Raw genomic sequence first — 15,046 nt, 5'->3', positions numbered from 1 at the left:
TTTTTTTTTTTTTTTTTTTTTTTTCTTCTCGAAACATCCACTTCAGACCATCACGACTTTTGGTCCTGACTCTGTGAGATGTAAATCTCACCTTATTTCTGGCTACTTGCAGATAGGACTTTCCACCTGCACTACAAGGGAGCAAGAGGTTGCTCTTGGCTGGGTTACATGGCTGGCAAAGGAAGTAGCAAACCAAGCCAAAATGAGAAGCGGTCAGCTCGTGGGCAGAAGAGGCAAGCAGCAAAGGAAAACGAGGTGGAACGGCCACTCCATCTGCACCCTGAAGCTGCAAGAGTAAAAATTTGAGGGCTGCTAGGCTGTACTTCCTGGCAAGGGTCAAGTCTCCAGTTACTGCATAGCAAAGTGATGCTGGTAGCTGTTTTCAAGCGGTTATGGGGTGACAGCCCCACTCTCTCCCTGCCCAAAACACCAGGCTGTTCTAAACCTGTGGCAGAGCACGTCTGATCCCTCACCATCGAGACCATCGAGTCCTGGGTGTGCTCCTAACAGGCAGTTGCTACAAGGACCTGTTGCAAAGATGCAGCAAAACCCTCCCAGATCCTCACTGGGTGCTTCAAGTGGTGGCTAGGCCATTCCCTATATGCAATATCAGAGCTGCTCCCAGCCCTGGACTGCTGTTTGCCAGAGGAGATCCCCCTTTGCAGCCCTGAAATAAAACTGCCGCATGGAGCTGCTTCCAAGTGCTACTACCAGCAGTGGAAACTGCAGTCCTGTGGGGCATGGTGGGGCAGGGGAGCGAGCTCAAGCCCTGCTGCCTGTGGGCTGTCAGGCACAGATTGCTGCCCACTGCCTCTCCAAGGGGCGCGAGGGAAGTGGGCAGCACCCAGTTCACAGCCTGGAAGTGACTGCTCTCAAAAACGGAATTGAGAACTGGCGGGGGAATTCCACCATCCCTGCTCATAGGAGCAGGGAAATCATTGTGGTAAGGGCCTGAGTGACTGAGGAATGAACTACAGGACTGAAGGGGTGGGATTTGAGCTGGGCAGGGTGCAGAGAAGCTCCTCAGGGGTCCGGGAAAGTAAGGGGGAAAATGCATTCCTTGGGTCACAAGACAGGAGCAGGATCAGGAAAGAAATCTTTATTTCCCATAAATACAGCAGATTCTTCGCGCCGGGCGTCTCGTTTTAAATGTTTGTTTTCTTCCATTTACAGAATTTTGCACTGAAAATATATACAAGTCTATTCAAGAACCAAACAAGATCTGCAAAGAAAAAACCCATACAAAACCCTGAAGAGATGGGAAAGGGAAGTAAGACACAGCAGAATCCCAGTATAGAGACCTTGCTTCCCCCTCTCCTTTACTGCCTGCTGTGCCCAGCTCTGAGACATGTCACCTTTGCTGCCCCGAGCCAGGAGTGCAGGGCACCCTGCTCATCTCCATCTCACACATGCTTCCTTCTACCACTGGCAAGCCAATGCAGAGCACAGCTTGCCTCTGCTTTTTTATGATCAAGGCCCTCTCCAAACCAGCTTAGGGATGGGAAGCAGCTCCCATGGTTTCAAGTCCCATGGGGTTGGTGATTGCATGGGATGTGCTATCTTCAGTCTCCTCTGTGCCTGCAGATCCCAGCTCTTGTGTCACAGTGATCAGGCGGCTGGAGCGAGCCCCCTCCCCGCCACAGGGAGCCAGGCCCACCCTCAACTGCAGCAAAGGTGCACAAGGCACAGCTGAAACCCCCCATGCCCCAGTGCAGAGCTTTGTGGTGATGAGCTGGGCTCTCATCTCCTCCCGACTCTCACCCCTCTGTGAGAGGACACTGAAGAGCTGAGAAACCCCCCAGCCCCACCAAGCTCTCCAGCCCAGCCAGGGAAAGGAAGTCTAACTGCTGCTTCCTCTCCCCACCTGGCAGGAGGCTGCAGGGAGACTCAACCCCGTTCCCAAAGCTTCTTTGTGATAGATAAAGCCTGTGGGAATGGTGTAGGCTTCCCTGTTGCAGGGTTCAGAACACCAGCTGAAGGGGCTGAGAAGGCACAGAGCAAGCTTTTCCCAGCCCCTGACGCCCCACCCTGGGGCCCACCTCTCACCAACAGCTCTGTAAGCAGCTAGGACAGAGATATGTGATGATCACTCCCCCTAACCCCCCCCACAAGCAAAGACAGCTGTCTGCTCTCTGGTGCTGGAGAGATACCTAGGCTCTGCCCAGCCTTGTTCCTCATCAGCTCCAGTGTGATCCCACCAGATGGAATCACTGGGGCCCAGCTCCAAGGAGGGGGCAAGGGGGACAAGAGAGAGCACCATAGAGCACAAAATAGCTGAAGGGCTGAGAAGAGTGGAGGGGACAGACAAGAAAAAGGATCTTCTTTTGCTAGGCCTTGCCCTGGGCTGAGGTTGTTAAAGCTCCCTGTCCTTGTTCCCCTATGCACCTAAAGCAGGAAAGCAGGGTTAGAAGAGAAGCTGGACAGACTGGGGAGGGAGTGTCATCTTCAGAAGAGCAGGGAAGGCAACTGTTCACACACATGAAGCTTTCCACTCCACTTCTAGTCTTGTGAGATGAACATCTCCTGGCATCTCTGCTCTCCTCCTTGAGGCATGCTCCCTCAGGCCCTTGCCCGGCCATCTGGAGAATAGAGCGTGAGCACCAGCCCCCACCCACCCTCCCATTTTGTCTGGCTGCTCCAGCCCCACAGGGTTGGCTTCCTAAGGAATCTGCAGTGTAGTGCCTGCAACATGTGGCCCTAGAGGTTTCCCCAGGATTCTGGTGGGGGAAACTGGTCCACATCTCCAATTTCATTGTAGGTTTGCTCTCCCATGGTGAAGGTCAGTTTGTACCGTAGCCTCACTTTCTCCTGGAGATGGGAGAAAAAGAATAAGCAGTCAGAAGAAGGGGAAGAAAAGCATGAAGCACGAACCATTCACATCTCAGATGCTGCTGAGTAGAGGGAACAGGGATATAGGGTAGTGAGGCTTTGCCCAAGCACCAAGACCAGCCTCTGTTCATGCCCCAGAAACAATGCTGTTACCTTCTGTGGATTAGCGAGCAGCAGGACTTGGGTGATGGCACTGGGGTGGACAATGGGATTGAATGCTGGCAGCTCTGTGCCTGAGGGAGGCTGTAGCTTCACCTTCATTATCTAGGGAGAGGGTGAGAGAAGAGAGTGACTACATTCCTGAGAGTGAGACTTGGCAGCCAGAAGCCCTGCTCCTGTACTTGGGAAGCTTCTGCTCTCTAGTCAAAGAGAAAAACATTGTACTAATCTGAAGGTAACAGAATTTGCTCCTATGCCCACAGAGCTCTCTTCACCCACCCTGTTTTTCCTGCAGAAGTAGAATCATGCTTTGGCCCAATCTGGGGAGCTCATCCCTGGCAGCTGTCTTACCTTGGGGACGGCAGACTGAAAGACAATATTGCGGATGGGCTGCGGGGCCGTGCTAAGCATAGAAATCACCACCACAAGCACATCAGGTCTCTCAGGCAGGGCATCCTTAGCAAAGTGGAAGAGGACACGGAAGCCATGCTGATCATACACTGTCACAGGGAGGATGCTGCCTGTGGGAAAGGCAGGGACAGGCACCAGTCAACCAGGAGGGAACTGGCCTGACAGCCATCTTTCCCCTATTGCCCTAACTCCATACAAGTGACAGAGACACCACTCTTCTTCAGCCTCCACAAAATCCAACAAGCAAGAAGTTTCTTCACATTCTTCCCTTCCATGTGTGGGGTTTAATCCCCCCATGCCTGCCCCCCTCTTTTTCCCCGGCTCACTGGGTTTGATTGACTCCAGAGGCACAGTGATGTTGGCCAGCGAGATCTCCTGGGGCAGCGCAGTGGCAGGAGCCCGTGGTGGGACTGCAGTACTTCCTGCTGGTGTGGTGGCAGCTTTTGGAAGTGTAGCAGGGGCAGGCAGCTCTGAGGTCATAGGCAGCGTGGGGTTAGGGGAGATACTCTGGAGCACAGGCGGAGCACTGGGATTGTGGGTTGCGGTGCCAGAATTGCTCCTGTTCTGCAGGTCCCTCAGGGTGAGCCGAGGGGGTGGTTGCTGCTTCTCCCTGCAGGGGGGGAGAGAGAGCAAGAAGTGGAACAGGGCACTGAAATGCTGCCCAGCACCCCAAAAATGGAAACAATAGGGAGAGATGCGAGACTGCACTACCAAGTGCTTACCATCGCACTTGTTGAGATTCTGGAGGCAAAGACTGCTGCAGCAGTGTCTTGCCCAGGAGGTCCAGGTCATCGAGGCCACTGCTGCTAGGAGATGGTTTGGGGGAAGACGCACCAGCATCTGCTTTGACTGGTGGTGTTGCCATGATAGGGGTGATACTGAGCTCATTGCTGTCTGAAGACTGAAAAGAGCACACAGGAGAGCCCCAAAGCAGGGCGAATATCAGATGTAGCATGTTTCCCTACCTACATTTGTTGCTTTTATCACCCTCCTCACCCTCTGCGCTAGTTCCCAGCGCATTACCTGGAAGCTGTTCCAGCCACTGCTGTCACCAGCCTGGACAGGATGTGGTGCTGGGTCATTCAGGCCTGCCAGGAGTAAAAGCAAACATGGAGTTTACCTACCAAATCATTAAGAACATTAAATGTGGCCTGAGTAAGACACAGAAGCACAGGGCAGAACTGCCAATGTGGTCTCCATCTCTGGTCCCCATCCTTGCATGGGGGAGAGCCAGGAGGGTGATAGTGGCTTTTTCTGTCCAGATACATTCATTTATAGTTTATTTCTCACCGCAATCGGCAGAAAAATCCAGAATACTACTGAGCTGACCAATCTGACTGACCATGTTGTCTACTTGATGCTGTTGTACTCAAAAGCACTTGCCTTAGGAAACAGACACTTGGTTGTGCAAAGCAGGACTCTAGACCTTTCTAGGAGTGGCACCTCACATGATTTCATGTGAACAGTTCTGGAAGTCCCATGCATCTGTTGTCAGCTCATGACTTTAACAGCAAACAGAAAACATGAGGAGCTAGGGGTGATCCACCCTTGTGATCCCATCTGGGGATGGCCATTGCATCACTCTTGATTTACCTGCCAGGTCAGTTTACCTAAAGCAAATCAGTGGGCACATTCCTACAGGCTCTCTCTGACTAGCCAAGAAAACACCACCATGGGACTGAAGTTCAGAATCACAGCAGGGTCTTTCCCTCCTCTCCCTCACACTAAATGAAGGACACCTCTCTGTCTTTCATTATTCACTTCTACCAGAGCTATGTTTTATTCATGTTCCTGCCAAAGAAGAACTATCCAGAGTCAAAGAATAAAGAGCTTTTTCCCTGGATTTCTCACCTAAAGACATGAGTTCATCATCCAACAAGGAGACAGAGCCAGCTTGGTCAGGCACGGGGACTGCTGAGCCACCTGAAACGGCGGGCAAAGCTGGGTAGGAAGGGCATGTTGCTGGAAGCTCCAGGCCAGATAGATCTAGAAGTGCTGAAGTGCTGCCTGCAAAAAGAAAAGAATCTGAAAATGTTATCCAGTCCTTATGCAGTGTAGTGAGGCTACACTCATAGCCTCCTCACACCCCCCTGCTCTCCCTTCCAGTTCCCTTTCTTCATGCACCAGTCACATTCATAAGCCATTTCCTTATCTCACCAGCCCCGCTCTAAGCTCCCACAGGTTTCCCCTTTCCACTTCTCTCAGTCTTTTCTTACTCTGCAGGACACCAGCAACAGGGTCCCTCTGCTTGACCTTCCTGTCCCCATTCTTCAAGTCTCCTCACCTCGAAGAGGACTTGCCACCGTCTCTCCATTGATCTCTTCTCCCCGAACGAGCTGCTTGTAGAGATTGATCACCTGGGTCAGATTGTCATTGGCTTGCAGAATCTCCGCTGAAAATAAGTGTGAGAAGAGTGAAGAGAGTAACTTTTATACCTCAAGTCTGTCTGTTTCTTCAAAGCAAGGCCCAAGTTGCTGCAAACAAAACCACTGCAAAGAGCGTTTTCACCACTGTTGCTGCAAGCTGCACCAGGGTACATGGACACCTCCAGGGCAGCCTCAGCAGGAAAGAGAAAGGCCAGATATGTTTACCTAGAGCTTCATCATTGTCTTCTGTGTCACTAGCAAGCCGGAAAAGCATGGGCCTCATGCGCTCACAGCGCTGATACAGCTCCTGGGGGAGCGGAGAAACAGTGATGAGGTGAGCATCCTGAGCAGCGGGATGCTCAGCTGGCTGTGCAAAACAGGTAGGAGGATAAGGGGATAAGGGTCACCCATTTCTGCTGAGCTCAAGGAGGATTCTGGGATTGCATTTCCTCACCTTCATTAGGTCCTCATTGCTTTCTGTTGTTTCCCCCTTGCTGTAGTTTGTCACCATCTCTGTCAGCAGCTTCACATTGTTGTTCACCTCCTCAATGGCATTCACCCTCTTGGAGATCTTCTCCATGCGCTTTTGGTCCTGGACGGGAAGCACATGGGGAAAGATGTCCTAACTTGGAGAGGAGGAAGGCTGTGCCAGCCAACCACCCTGGACTAAAGCCCAGCAACACTGCCCTCAAAACAGCTCCCACTCCATTGGAAAACTCCAGGTCATCTCTGGGCAAGAACATGCCAGACAGGGACGGAATTCCTGTAGATCTAGTGCTGCAGCAGGGTTTGGGCCACAAAATGCACCCAGACCCATTCCTCCAAGTAGCCAGGGGATGGCAGAACTCACACAAGGACTCTTTCACAGCTGCTGCAGCCAAATTTTGGGGAGAAGCTCCGTATGTCTGCATGAGGTCACAAAGCCAGTCCTCCTTAGGTGCCAACCATCGCCACCCAGACCACGACCCCCCAGCTCCCTTCTTCCCCCATCACACCTCCTGAACCATTTCCTTGATGAGCTTGTTGGCAGCCCGGAGATCCTCAGGATGGGAACTTTTCAGGAGGCGAGCCAGCGTCTGAAAAAGAGAAGGTACTTCTGAGTCCAAGCTGAGGGATGGCAGCCAGAGTCACACTTGCAACACTAGAGCCAACAGTTCCCCCACCCCAAACCTGGGAGAGGCAGTGGACAATTTTAACCATTTAGAGAGCCCAGCCACAGGAGCTTGTGGGCTATCAGAGACCAGGGAGAGAAGTACAACTGGCATTCCTTTTGCTGTTGTAGCTCTGGTTATGCAAGCTAGGTCTTTCCCTGAAGATCCCCTTCTTTCAGAACCTGCTCTGGCCTGCCCATTACCCACTGTGGAGAGTCTGGAGTGCAGCAGCACTGAGACTAAAAAGCCAGAGAGAGACCAGAAAGCCTGGTTTCTGCAAGAACTGCCATGGCATTGTAACAGACTCCTACTCGGACATCTTCACACACCTCTTTGCTGATGAAGAGCTCCCACTTTCTCTCCCTCTGTATGGTCAGTGAACAGTCCCACTGCCCACCTACAAATCCTCATTTGCAGACTCTGACCCATGGAGGCAAACTATATCCCTTGCAGTAAACTGTCATCACGCTCCTGCTGCAGAACTAGACCCAGAGGAGCCCAATACTTGCTTAAAAGTATCAGCACTGATAATGCAGAGGTTTGCCTGAGTGGTGACACAATTCTGATGGAAAGACAACACAGGATGGGTCCAGGTGGCTATAAGTGGTTGAGCAATAAGATTGCAGTACTGGGGGTGGGGATGAGATAACAGCAGCAGCATCTGGGGCTAGGATTTAAACCTCATGGTCAGATAACTCCGAAATCTAGAGAGCTCACAGCAGCAAACCTCCTGGAACCTGCTTGGGCCAATGTCAGAGCATTACCCTTTGCACCATCCTGCAGCTAAGTGCTCCAAAGGTCAAACAGACCCACATGCCCCACTCCTGCAGTTGTTTCCTTTGTCATGATTTTGGAACAGGCCCTCAGCATTCCCATGATGCATTTTCAGAAGGACAGCATGTGGAACAGGGACCTTGATGCTCATGTATCTGGGGGACATAAGGTACTGGAGCAGGAAGATGATGCCTACTGTCCCTCTCCTTGGACAAAGCCCTTACCTTGGATTTTTCTTCATCATCAAAGATGATGTTCTTGGGTCGAGGAGGAGGCGGTGGAAAAGGAGCATCATCGGGAAGTTTGGGGTCACACTTCACAATCCCTGCAGTAGAAACCAAAGGAGAGATCAGGAGGACCCACTCACTCAGGGATGGCACTGCCATTCAGGTATTTTTTCCCTAATGGCCCACCAAATCCAGCTGAGACTACGGGTGTGTGGGTTATCCTGTTACCCAAGATCCTGGATTGTGTTTCTATTCCCCATAAATATCCCCTCCTAGAAAATTCCAGTATATACTGCCAAAGCACTTGCAGCCCTTCAAGCCCAGACCCTTCCAGTGCCCCATCTCCCATGTGAGCAAGCAGATGTGCCAACCAACCCAGCAACTCATCACCAGCAACTCCCTCTGCTCAGCCAGGAGCCCCAAGGCACCTGCTTATTCTCCTGACCCTGGTGCTGAGTCAGACTGATGGAGGTCCTGGGTCTGTGCAGCATGAAGGGAGAGCTTTTTTCAGATTTTTCCCAGACAAAAAAAAAAGGAGGGCAAAACCATCTGTCCACCTGCCCCTTCCAGACCACTGCCTCTCACCTTGCTTCTTCAGCATCTGGTAAGCTTCTGATATCTTCACCTCATGAGGCAGCCCTAATGTCCAGCTGTACATCAGCTCCAGGATCTTTGACTTCACTTTTTCTGATGTCCGGCTGCCAAGATACTAAAGGAAGAGAAAATAAGTGGCTTGGAGCTGATCTGAGCCATTGCAAGTCTGGACTGTTCCTCTCTTGCCCTCCCAGGAGAAGTGAGACTGTTCCCAACGGCACAAGGAGGAAAGAGGAAGCAAGCAGGAACGCTCATGAGGGTGTTACAACTCATCTTATGTTGTGGCTGGTTTTCATCACAGGCAAAACAAGAGAGTGTAAGAAATGCTGCAGCAGCAGCTCCTCAGCAACACACAGGGACAGGTGAGAAAGCTCAGGCAAGTCTCCTGTCACCTTGTGAAGGGAAGAGTCCTGTGAAAAGAAGCTGCTCAGCATGGCAGCCCTTTAGGAATGAGGGGACAGCAGGGCTGGGAGAGGCATGTGGGTAATGGTCTCTGAGGCAGGGCCCTGAGCAAAGTGAGCCCCAGATGACCAGCACCCAGCAAGTGCCATTCAATCATTTCTCAGCCTTCTCACACAGGTCTGATAGGAGCACTGGTGGCAGCAACAGTGCATGTGCCACCAGACAAGTGGCTTAAAGCAGAGGACATACTCTAGGGTGCCAGGCAAGAGGACTTTAGGATGCTGCTGTCACTGTCCAGGGCTATTCATCATCACAGATCACAAGCTGTGACTGGCAGACAAAGGTTTTCCTTAGTCATATTTAGCCTGTATTCCCTTAACTCTACACTTGCTGGTGTTCACTACCTTGACTGAATAGGGCAGCCCACACAGCTTGTTCTGCTGTAGGAACAGCAGCATCAGCACAGGAGCAGGTAATGACTTGGTCCTTCAGATGGACTCACCAGAACACCACTGACCAAGCCTGGGCTTGCCCTCCGAGAGTGTCTCAATCAGGTTGGGACACCCCAAAGAGACATGGTCCTGTCAAAGCTGGGGGAGGTTCCTGAGCACATGCAGCACAGAGCCCAAGAGGGATGCCGGGAAGGTGACATGGGCTCAGTATTCTCACAAGTGCTGGCTGCACCATATCCAGTTGGCCCTCAGCTTCCTACAACAAGAATCAGCCAGGAATAGAGGGGTGAAAACTCCCTTCCCACCAGAAAACTCACCGGGAAACAAGGACTAGATCTCCTACTAACACTGTCCTGTTTTGCCCACATCCCAGTGGGCGTCTGACCTTTCTGCTCAGCCACCACTTTTTCCCAAAGCCCTCCTGCCACCAGGCACCAGTCCCTTCCAGCACAATACCGTGACACCCACCTTAGGGGACACCACCTTGATGAGCTCATTGAGGAAGCGGAACTTGCCCACCTCATCGTGGAAGCGTTTGCCACAGCTCTTCATGCAGGACTCCAGCACCTGGGGAGAGGGGCCAGGTGAGTCCCAGCCTGGGGTTAGCAGCGGGATCAGAAGCCAGCTCCTTCCTGTTCCCCCTCACCAGGTACAGAGCCTGTGGCTACTGTCACAGCAGCACAAAGGGACATCCCCTGTTCCCTCCCAGGTGGTCAAGCACCCTCCCACAGAGAAGCGAGATTCTCATCTTTGGGGTGAGTTTTTGCAGAGATGGCTCAACAGCCCATCCAAAGGGACACCCTTAGAGGTTTCACAAGCACCAGGGTTTCAAAGTGTGGATCCACAACACGATTAAGAATCATTGAATCCTTTAGGTTGGAAAATACCATCAAGATCATACAGTCCAACCATTAATGCAGCACTACCAAGGCCACCACAACAAAAGCCAAAAAGCTTCCTATTCAACAGGCTGTGATCCTTCCAGGAGCAAAACCTTTCCAAGTAACTTCTCCTGACTTGTGGAACCACCTTCAGTCCCTCTCCCACCCAAGGGCCCACGTGCTCCAGGGCTTTCTCAGAGGGAATTCAAAGCTTCCTGTGTTTCTCCAGTCAAGCTGGAGCATCTCCACGCCCTGCCCCTCCATCTAGTTCTACCAGCCTGCAGATGCCCTTACCGTGAGGGCCTGGATAGCTTCCCATTCCTGTGGAGACTGGATCTTGTGGGCAAGAAGCCGGGTGGCAAGTGGAGGACTGGAAGGAGTGAGGGGAAAAGAAAAGCTCGCCGGTTATTGACAAAAAGCCTGGTACCTGCATTTTTGTCTGGGAATCCAGAGTTGAAAAGCATGTTGCAAGTTGAAGATGCTGATAAAGCACTAAGACACCTCAAAATCTGGAGGAAACCTTCCATTACTAGACCAGGACCCCCCACCTACCCCCACCTCGAGGGCCTTCATGCCTATTCAGCTCTTGGGACAATCCCTCTGGATTTTGCTGGGTGGGAAATCATAATCAGGCCTGTGACCTGAAGAAGCCTGGGGAAAGGACAAAGCACTTACCCCTCTAGCTCCTTATTGAGCTGCTCACAGAACGCATTGATACCATCCCAGTCTAGGTCCTTGTTCAGGGGGTTTGTGGCTTTGTCTGTGGACAGGAGATGGGGACGGTGAGAAAAAAAAACCCAACTGGCACCCACCCTGTGGAGGGATATCATCGATCCCACTCCTTCCCTGGCAACTCCAGCGGGTGCGGCAGCAGGGGATGGCGTGGGAGGAGAAACACACTCGTGTCCACTCGCCCCTTCCCATGGCAGCCCTGTGCCCATGTATGAGAGAATGTGCACATACTTTAGCCCCCTCCTCCCTGCTGACCCACCGTACCCCTGCCTCCGGCTCGGCCCTGGGGTCTCATCCGCAGCCGCGGCCACCACGCGACCCCCAGCCCCTCTCCCTCACAGCCCCGCGCCCCCCCACGCCCGCGCCCTCCCCGCCCCACTGCCGCTCCCCTCGGCGGTCTCAGCCGCACTCACTGATGCGCGCCTCCAGCGTCTCGGGCTCCATGTCGGAGGCCCGCGGCTCCTCAGCGGGGCAGCGCCGCTCCGCCGCCGCCCTCCCTCCGGGCCCGGCGCGGCCGCGCCATGAAGAGTCCCGATCCGTCTGGCCACAGAGAGCCGGAAGTCGGCCGTGCAGAGCGCCGCTCCGCCGCCAGCGCGCCCCCTGCTGGCCCGCACTCCCGCTCCACCATGGGCTCACCGCGCAGGGGCGAGGAAAGGCGCAGGATGCGGAAGGAAGCGGAAGGCTCTCCCGGAGAAGGACACACAGGGCAAGCGAGCGCGGGGCGGGGCAGAGCTCCGGAAAGCAGCGGCCGCGCGGAAACCGGGCGAACCGGCCCCTCCCGGAAGAAGCGGTGTTACTGGCAGGTGAAGCCACTTCCGGCATGAAGAACGGGCACTTCCGGCGGGCGGCGAGCGGCGTGTCCTTTAAAAGGACACGGGCCCGCCGGGGGCGGCGCATGCGCGGTGTGCGCCCGCCGCGGCCGAGGAGTCGAGCCGGGGTCGGGTGCCGGCCAGGAATAAATTATAAATATAAATATAAATATACATGGCAGCAAGTGCGGTCCCCTGCACTGCACTTTAAATAGCGGCTGATTTTCAGGCAGTGCCTGGCCCTTCTGCCTGGCCGAGCAGGGGGGGTTGTTGGTGATGCCCTAGAAATGTCTGGAGCGTTCCAGGAAAACAAACCCCGTTTTTCCCCGCTCTCCGTGTGGCTCTGGTGATCCAGGCCAGCGCTACTGTGGCACCTAACTGCGCCTGTTTTCCCTGTGCCCCAGGGCTCCTGGCAGGAGCAGCCCCGGCTCGCTGCTTTTGCAGCTCTTTCCCTGCTCTTCACACCCCGAGCGACCTTTGGGGAGCGCCTGTGTGAGGGCTGCCCGGTCAGGGTGTGGCAGCGGCGGCCTTTGGGGTTTGGGGCTGGCCAGAGGCTCGGCGATCAGAGCACAGTGCAGCCCCTTGGGCGTTCCGGGCTCGGATGTGGAGACAAGCGTCTGAGCCCAGCGCTCCCGTGCTGGGTTACTCATTTACAGTGCTAATCCCGCGGCTGACCAGGGAACTGCCCTGTTGTCACGCCTAATGGCTTTTCCTGATGGATACCCATTGTTTTGGTAAGGGCTTTTTTGGTCATTAAAAAGCACTTTTTGGCGCCTGAATGTAGTTCTTTTTTTAACTGTTACTGCCTTGCATCACAAAGCCCTTTTAAAGTGCCTGTCATAGAAAATTGCAACATCCTTCCCTTTGCTGTGTTCAGGCACGTTTTACGCAGGTTATTTTAATCTTGTGAGTCAGCCCTGCCTGTCAGTATTCCTTTGATTTTTCTGAGAATCCTGAAGTCATCTCTAGGAGCCCTTCAGGTCATGTACGATCTGCATAGAAGGCACGCATCTCTCCATCCCCCACAGCGATGCCTCAGAACGAGAGGTTTTGCAGGCTGGTGTTTTACACAGCCCCCTTTTGCTCAGGTTTCGGTCTGTCTGAGTCTCAAGCCTGTTTGTTTTCCTTCCTTTAGCAACACCCAGTGGTTAGCAAGTGCAGGATGAATGAAAGGCTGCACCTCTTTTCGGCTGGTTGCAAACAATGGCGAGTGAACTCGTGCATAACAGTCCTGTCAGCGGTCACCTTGCCTTTATTTCTCACAGATTTAGGAGTCTCTTTCCCCTTTGGTGCATCTGCTTTCCATCTAACAAGGACCCAAAGTGCAGCCAGTGGAAAAAGAGTTCGGAATCTGAATCTTTGCTCCCTGTTAGAGCGGTTAGATGATGTGTGAAGAGCAACCTTTCTCCCCTCGATTTATTTTTACCGACAGCTGGAATTTTGAGCTCGGTTTGAACGGAGTGAGGCGCTCCAAGCTGTAATTAACACCGCTCCAGAGGGAAAGTACTGGAGCTATAATTAGCTCGTAGCCAGTTGCGGAGGAAAGTGCAAGCCAGAGGCCTGGATGAGCGCAGCTCATGGGGTCAGAGTATGGCCCTGTGTTCGGGAAAGGGATGCAGTCCCAGGTGTGGCTCAGGGGTGCAGTCCCAGCTCAGGGATGCAGTCCCAGGTGTGGCTCAGGGATGCAGTCCCAGATATGGCTCAGGGATACAGTCCCAGCTCAGGGGTGCAGTCCCAGGTGTGGCTCAGGGATGCAGTCCCAGCTCAGGGATGCTGTTCCAGATGTGGCTCAGGGATGCAGTCCCAGCTCAGGGGTGCAGTCCCAGGTGTGGCTCAGGGATGCAGTTCCAGGTGTGGCTCAGGGATGCAGTTCCAGGTGTGGCTCAGGGATGCACTCCCAGCTCAGGGGTGCAGTCCCAGGTGTGGCTCCCAGGTTGTCAGACCCTACAGCAGCCGCCCGCAGAGGGCACCAGCAGGCAGGGGAGCGCCTGCCTGAGCAGCTCCTGCTGCTTGCACACTCGAGGTGAATCCCAAACAAGCCGCGTCCCTCTCCATCAGGAAGGGAAGGCCTCACAGGAGTGGCCGGTCCGCCTGGGAGAGGGGTTTTCACCCACCAGGTCGTCTTCTTCCGGCCAGAACCACCCTATCACCCCCTCTCAGTCCCAATGTTTGTTTGGTTTCTCTGCCGTGTGTGTTTATGTGAACCCTGTGATGTTTTTCAGATGTGCTTGTATGCGCTTCCTCTTGGGTGACCATCTCTGGCCCAGGATGTGAACTTCCCTTTCCCCATCACATTCCTCTTTCTTTGGCAAGGTGTTCTGTGAGAGACCTTTCACTTTCCTGAAGCTTGGTACTGTGGTCTTCATTCTTTTTTTGTTTGTTTTTCTTTGGTGTTTTGTTTTTGTTTTTGCTTTTCTTTTCCTGATCTGGCTGAGTCCAGCAGCCAGTTCCTGGGGGGTTGGCTCAGTTTTCACTCTGCTACTTTCTCTTGGAACAAGCTGGCAGCACCTCTCCTGACATCACCTCAGACCATGCACTTCTTTTCGCAATCCTCTGGATTTGCAGCCCTGCCATTCCCTGACCTTGGCTAATCTCCTTCCTTTTGCAATACTATTAACCACCTTTCCCAGCAGAGGGTTGCAATTAGAGAGGCAAGTATAGAGTTGCATACTTCTCTAGAGGGAGAGCAGGTTTGAGCTCCTTTATTCTAATAGGAAATGTCTCCTTCCCTTTCATATGCAGCACTTTCTTGTTGTATGCAATCATCCACCAGGATTGCTCCCTTCTATTTCTTTCAGCAGTTTCCCTTTCAGCTGTAGGAAGACCTGTCCCTGGTGATCAAAGGCATCCTTCTGCAGCTACAGGAGCAGAATGAGGAAACAGGATGCTGGATAAGGGATCAGAAAACCTCCTGGCTAGATCTCTGCAATTAAGCATGTCTTGAAGCAAGAATCAGGGAAATACTCAGCTATGGTCGATGCCTCAGTTTCCCTGGTTGTTAGCATGGGAATATAATTTGCATTTTCTTCCTCTGGGGAATTGCCTTGACCTCTGTATCCCAATTTTCCTTTCTGCATTGGTTCTGTCATTAGAGCAACTGGCTCGGCGAGACAAGTGGGAGAAGCAAATACCAGAGTTAGAGGTGAGCTGTGCAGCTCCCTGTTTCCTCATGTTCAAGCCTTGCTTCCCAGCTCAAGGGGTGTCTTGATCCCTTGACTGAGCAGGCAGCAGTGCCCTTCTGGACAGTCTGGGGAGTGAA

At 53.2% G+C, this 15,046-nt stretch overlaps 1 protein-coding gene across 2 annotated transcripts; it reads right to left on the bottom strand.

Moving 5' to 3' along the window:
* Positions 1-1,084: 1,084 nt before the first annotated feature.
* On the bottom strand, positions 1,085-11,890 carry LOC131591935 (ADP-ribosylation factor-binding protein GGA1-like). 2 transcript variants are annotated; one of them, XM_058863068.1, is made up of 17 exons: positions 11,392-11,890; positions 10,922-11,006; positions 10,541-10,616; positions 9,834-9,932; positions 8,503-8,626; positions 7,915-8,015; positions 6,761-6,841; positions 6,220-6,357; positions 5,991-6,072; positions 5,684-5,791; positions 5,251-5,406; positions 4,423-4,487; positions 4,122-4,300; positions 3,726-4,009; positions 3,340-3,509; positions 2,983-3,093; positions 1,085-2,808 (listed from the first exon to the last, which is right to left on the bottom strand). In XM_058863068.1, exons 1-17 carry the CDS (start codon positions 11,873-11,875, stop codon positions 2,698-2,700), a joined length of 2,454 nt encoding a protein of 817 aa, XP_058719051.1. In that variant the 5' UTR covers positions 11,876-11,890; the 3' UTR covers positions 1,085-2,697. The 2 variants fall into 2 exon arrangements, with proteins under 2 accessions (XP_058719051.1, XP_058719052.1); XM_058863069.1 differs by lacking the exon at positions 11,392-11,890 and having other exon boundaries at positions 9,834-9,961.
* Positions 11,891-15,046: the final 3,156 nt, after the last annotated feature.

Source organism: Poecile atricapillus, chromosome W (assembly GCF_030490865.1).
Source record: "Poecile atricapillus isolate bPoeAtr1 chromosome W, bPoeAtr1.hap1, whole genome shotgun sequence".
Lineage (NCBI taxonomy): Eukaryota > Metazoa > Chordata > Aves > Passeriformes > Paridae > Poecile > Poecile atricapillus.
Note: the sequence above shows the minus strand (reverse complement) of the source record. Positions and strands in the feature narration are given on the sequence as shown.

Excerpts from the sequence above, each read along its gene's own strand:
- LOC131591935 (XM_058863068.1), bottom strand. The coding sequence starts at position 11,875 with ATGCGCCGCCCCCGGCGGGCCCGTGTCCTTTTAAAGGACACGCCGCTC. Across the intron at positions 8,016-8,502 it reads CCAGATGCTGAAGAAGCAAG|GGATTGTGAAGTGTGACCCC; the intron begins GTGAGAGGCAGT and ends TTTCTACTGCAG. Across the intron at positions 4,488-5,250 it reads TGATGAACTCATGTCTTTAG|GCCTGAATGACCCAGCACCA; the intron begins GTGAGAAATCCA and ends TACTCCTGGCAG.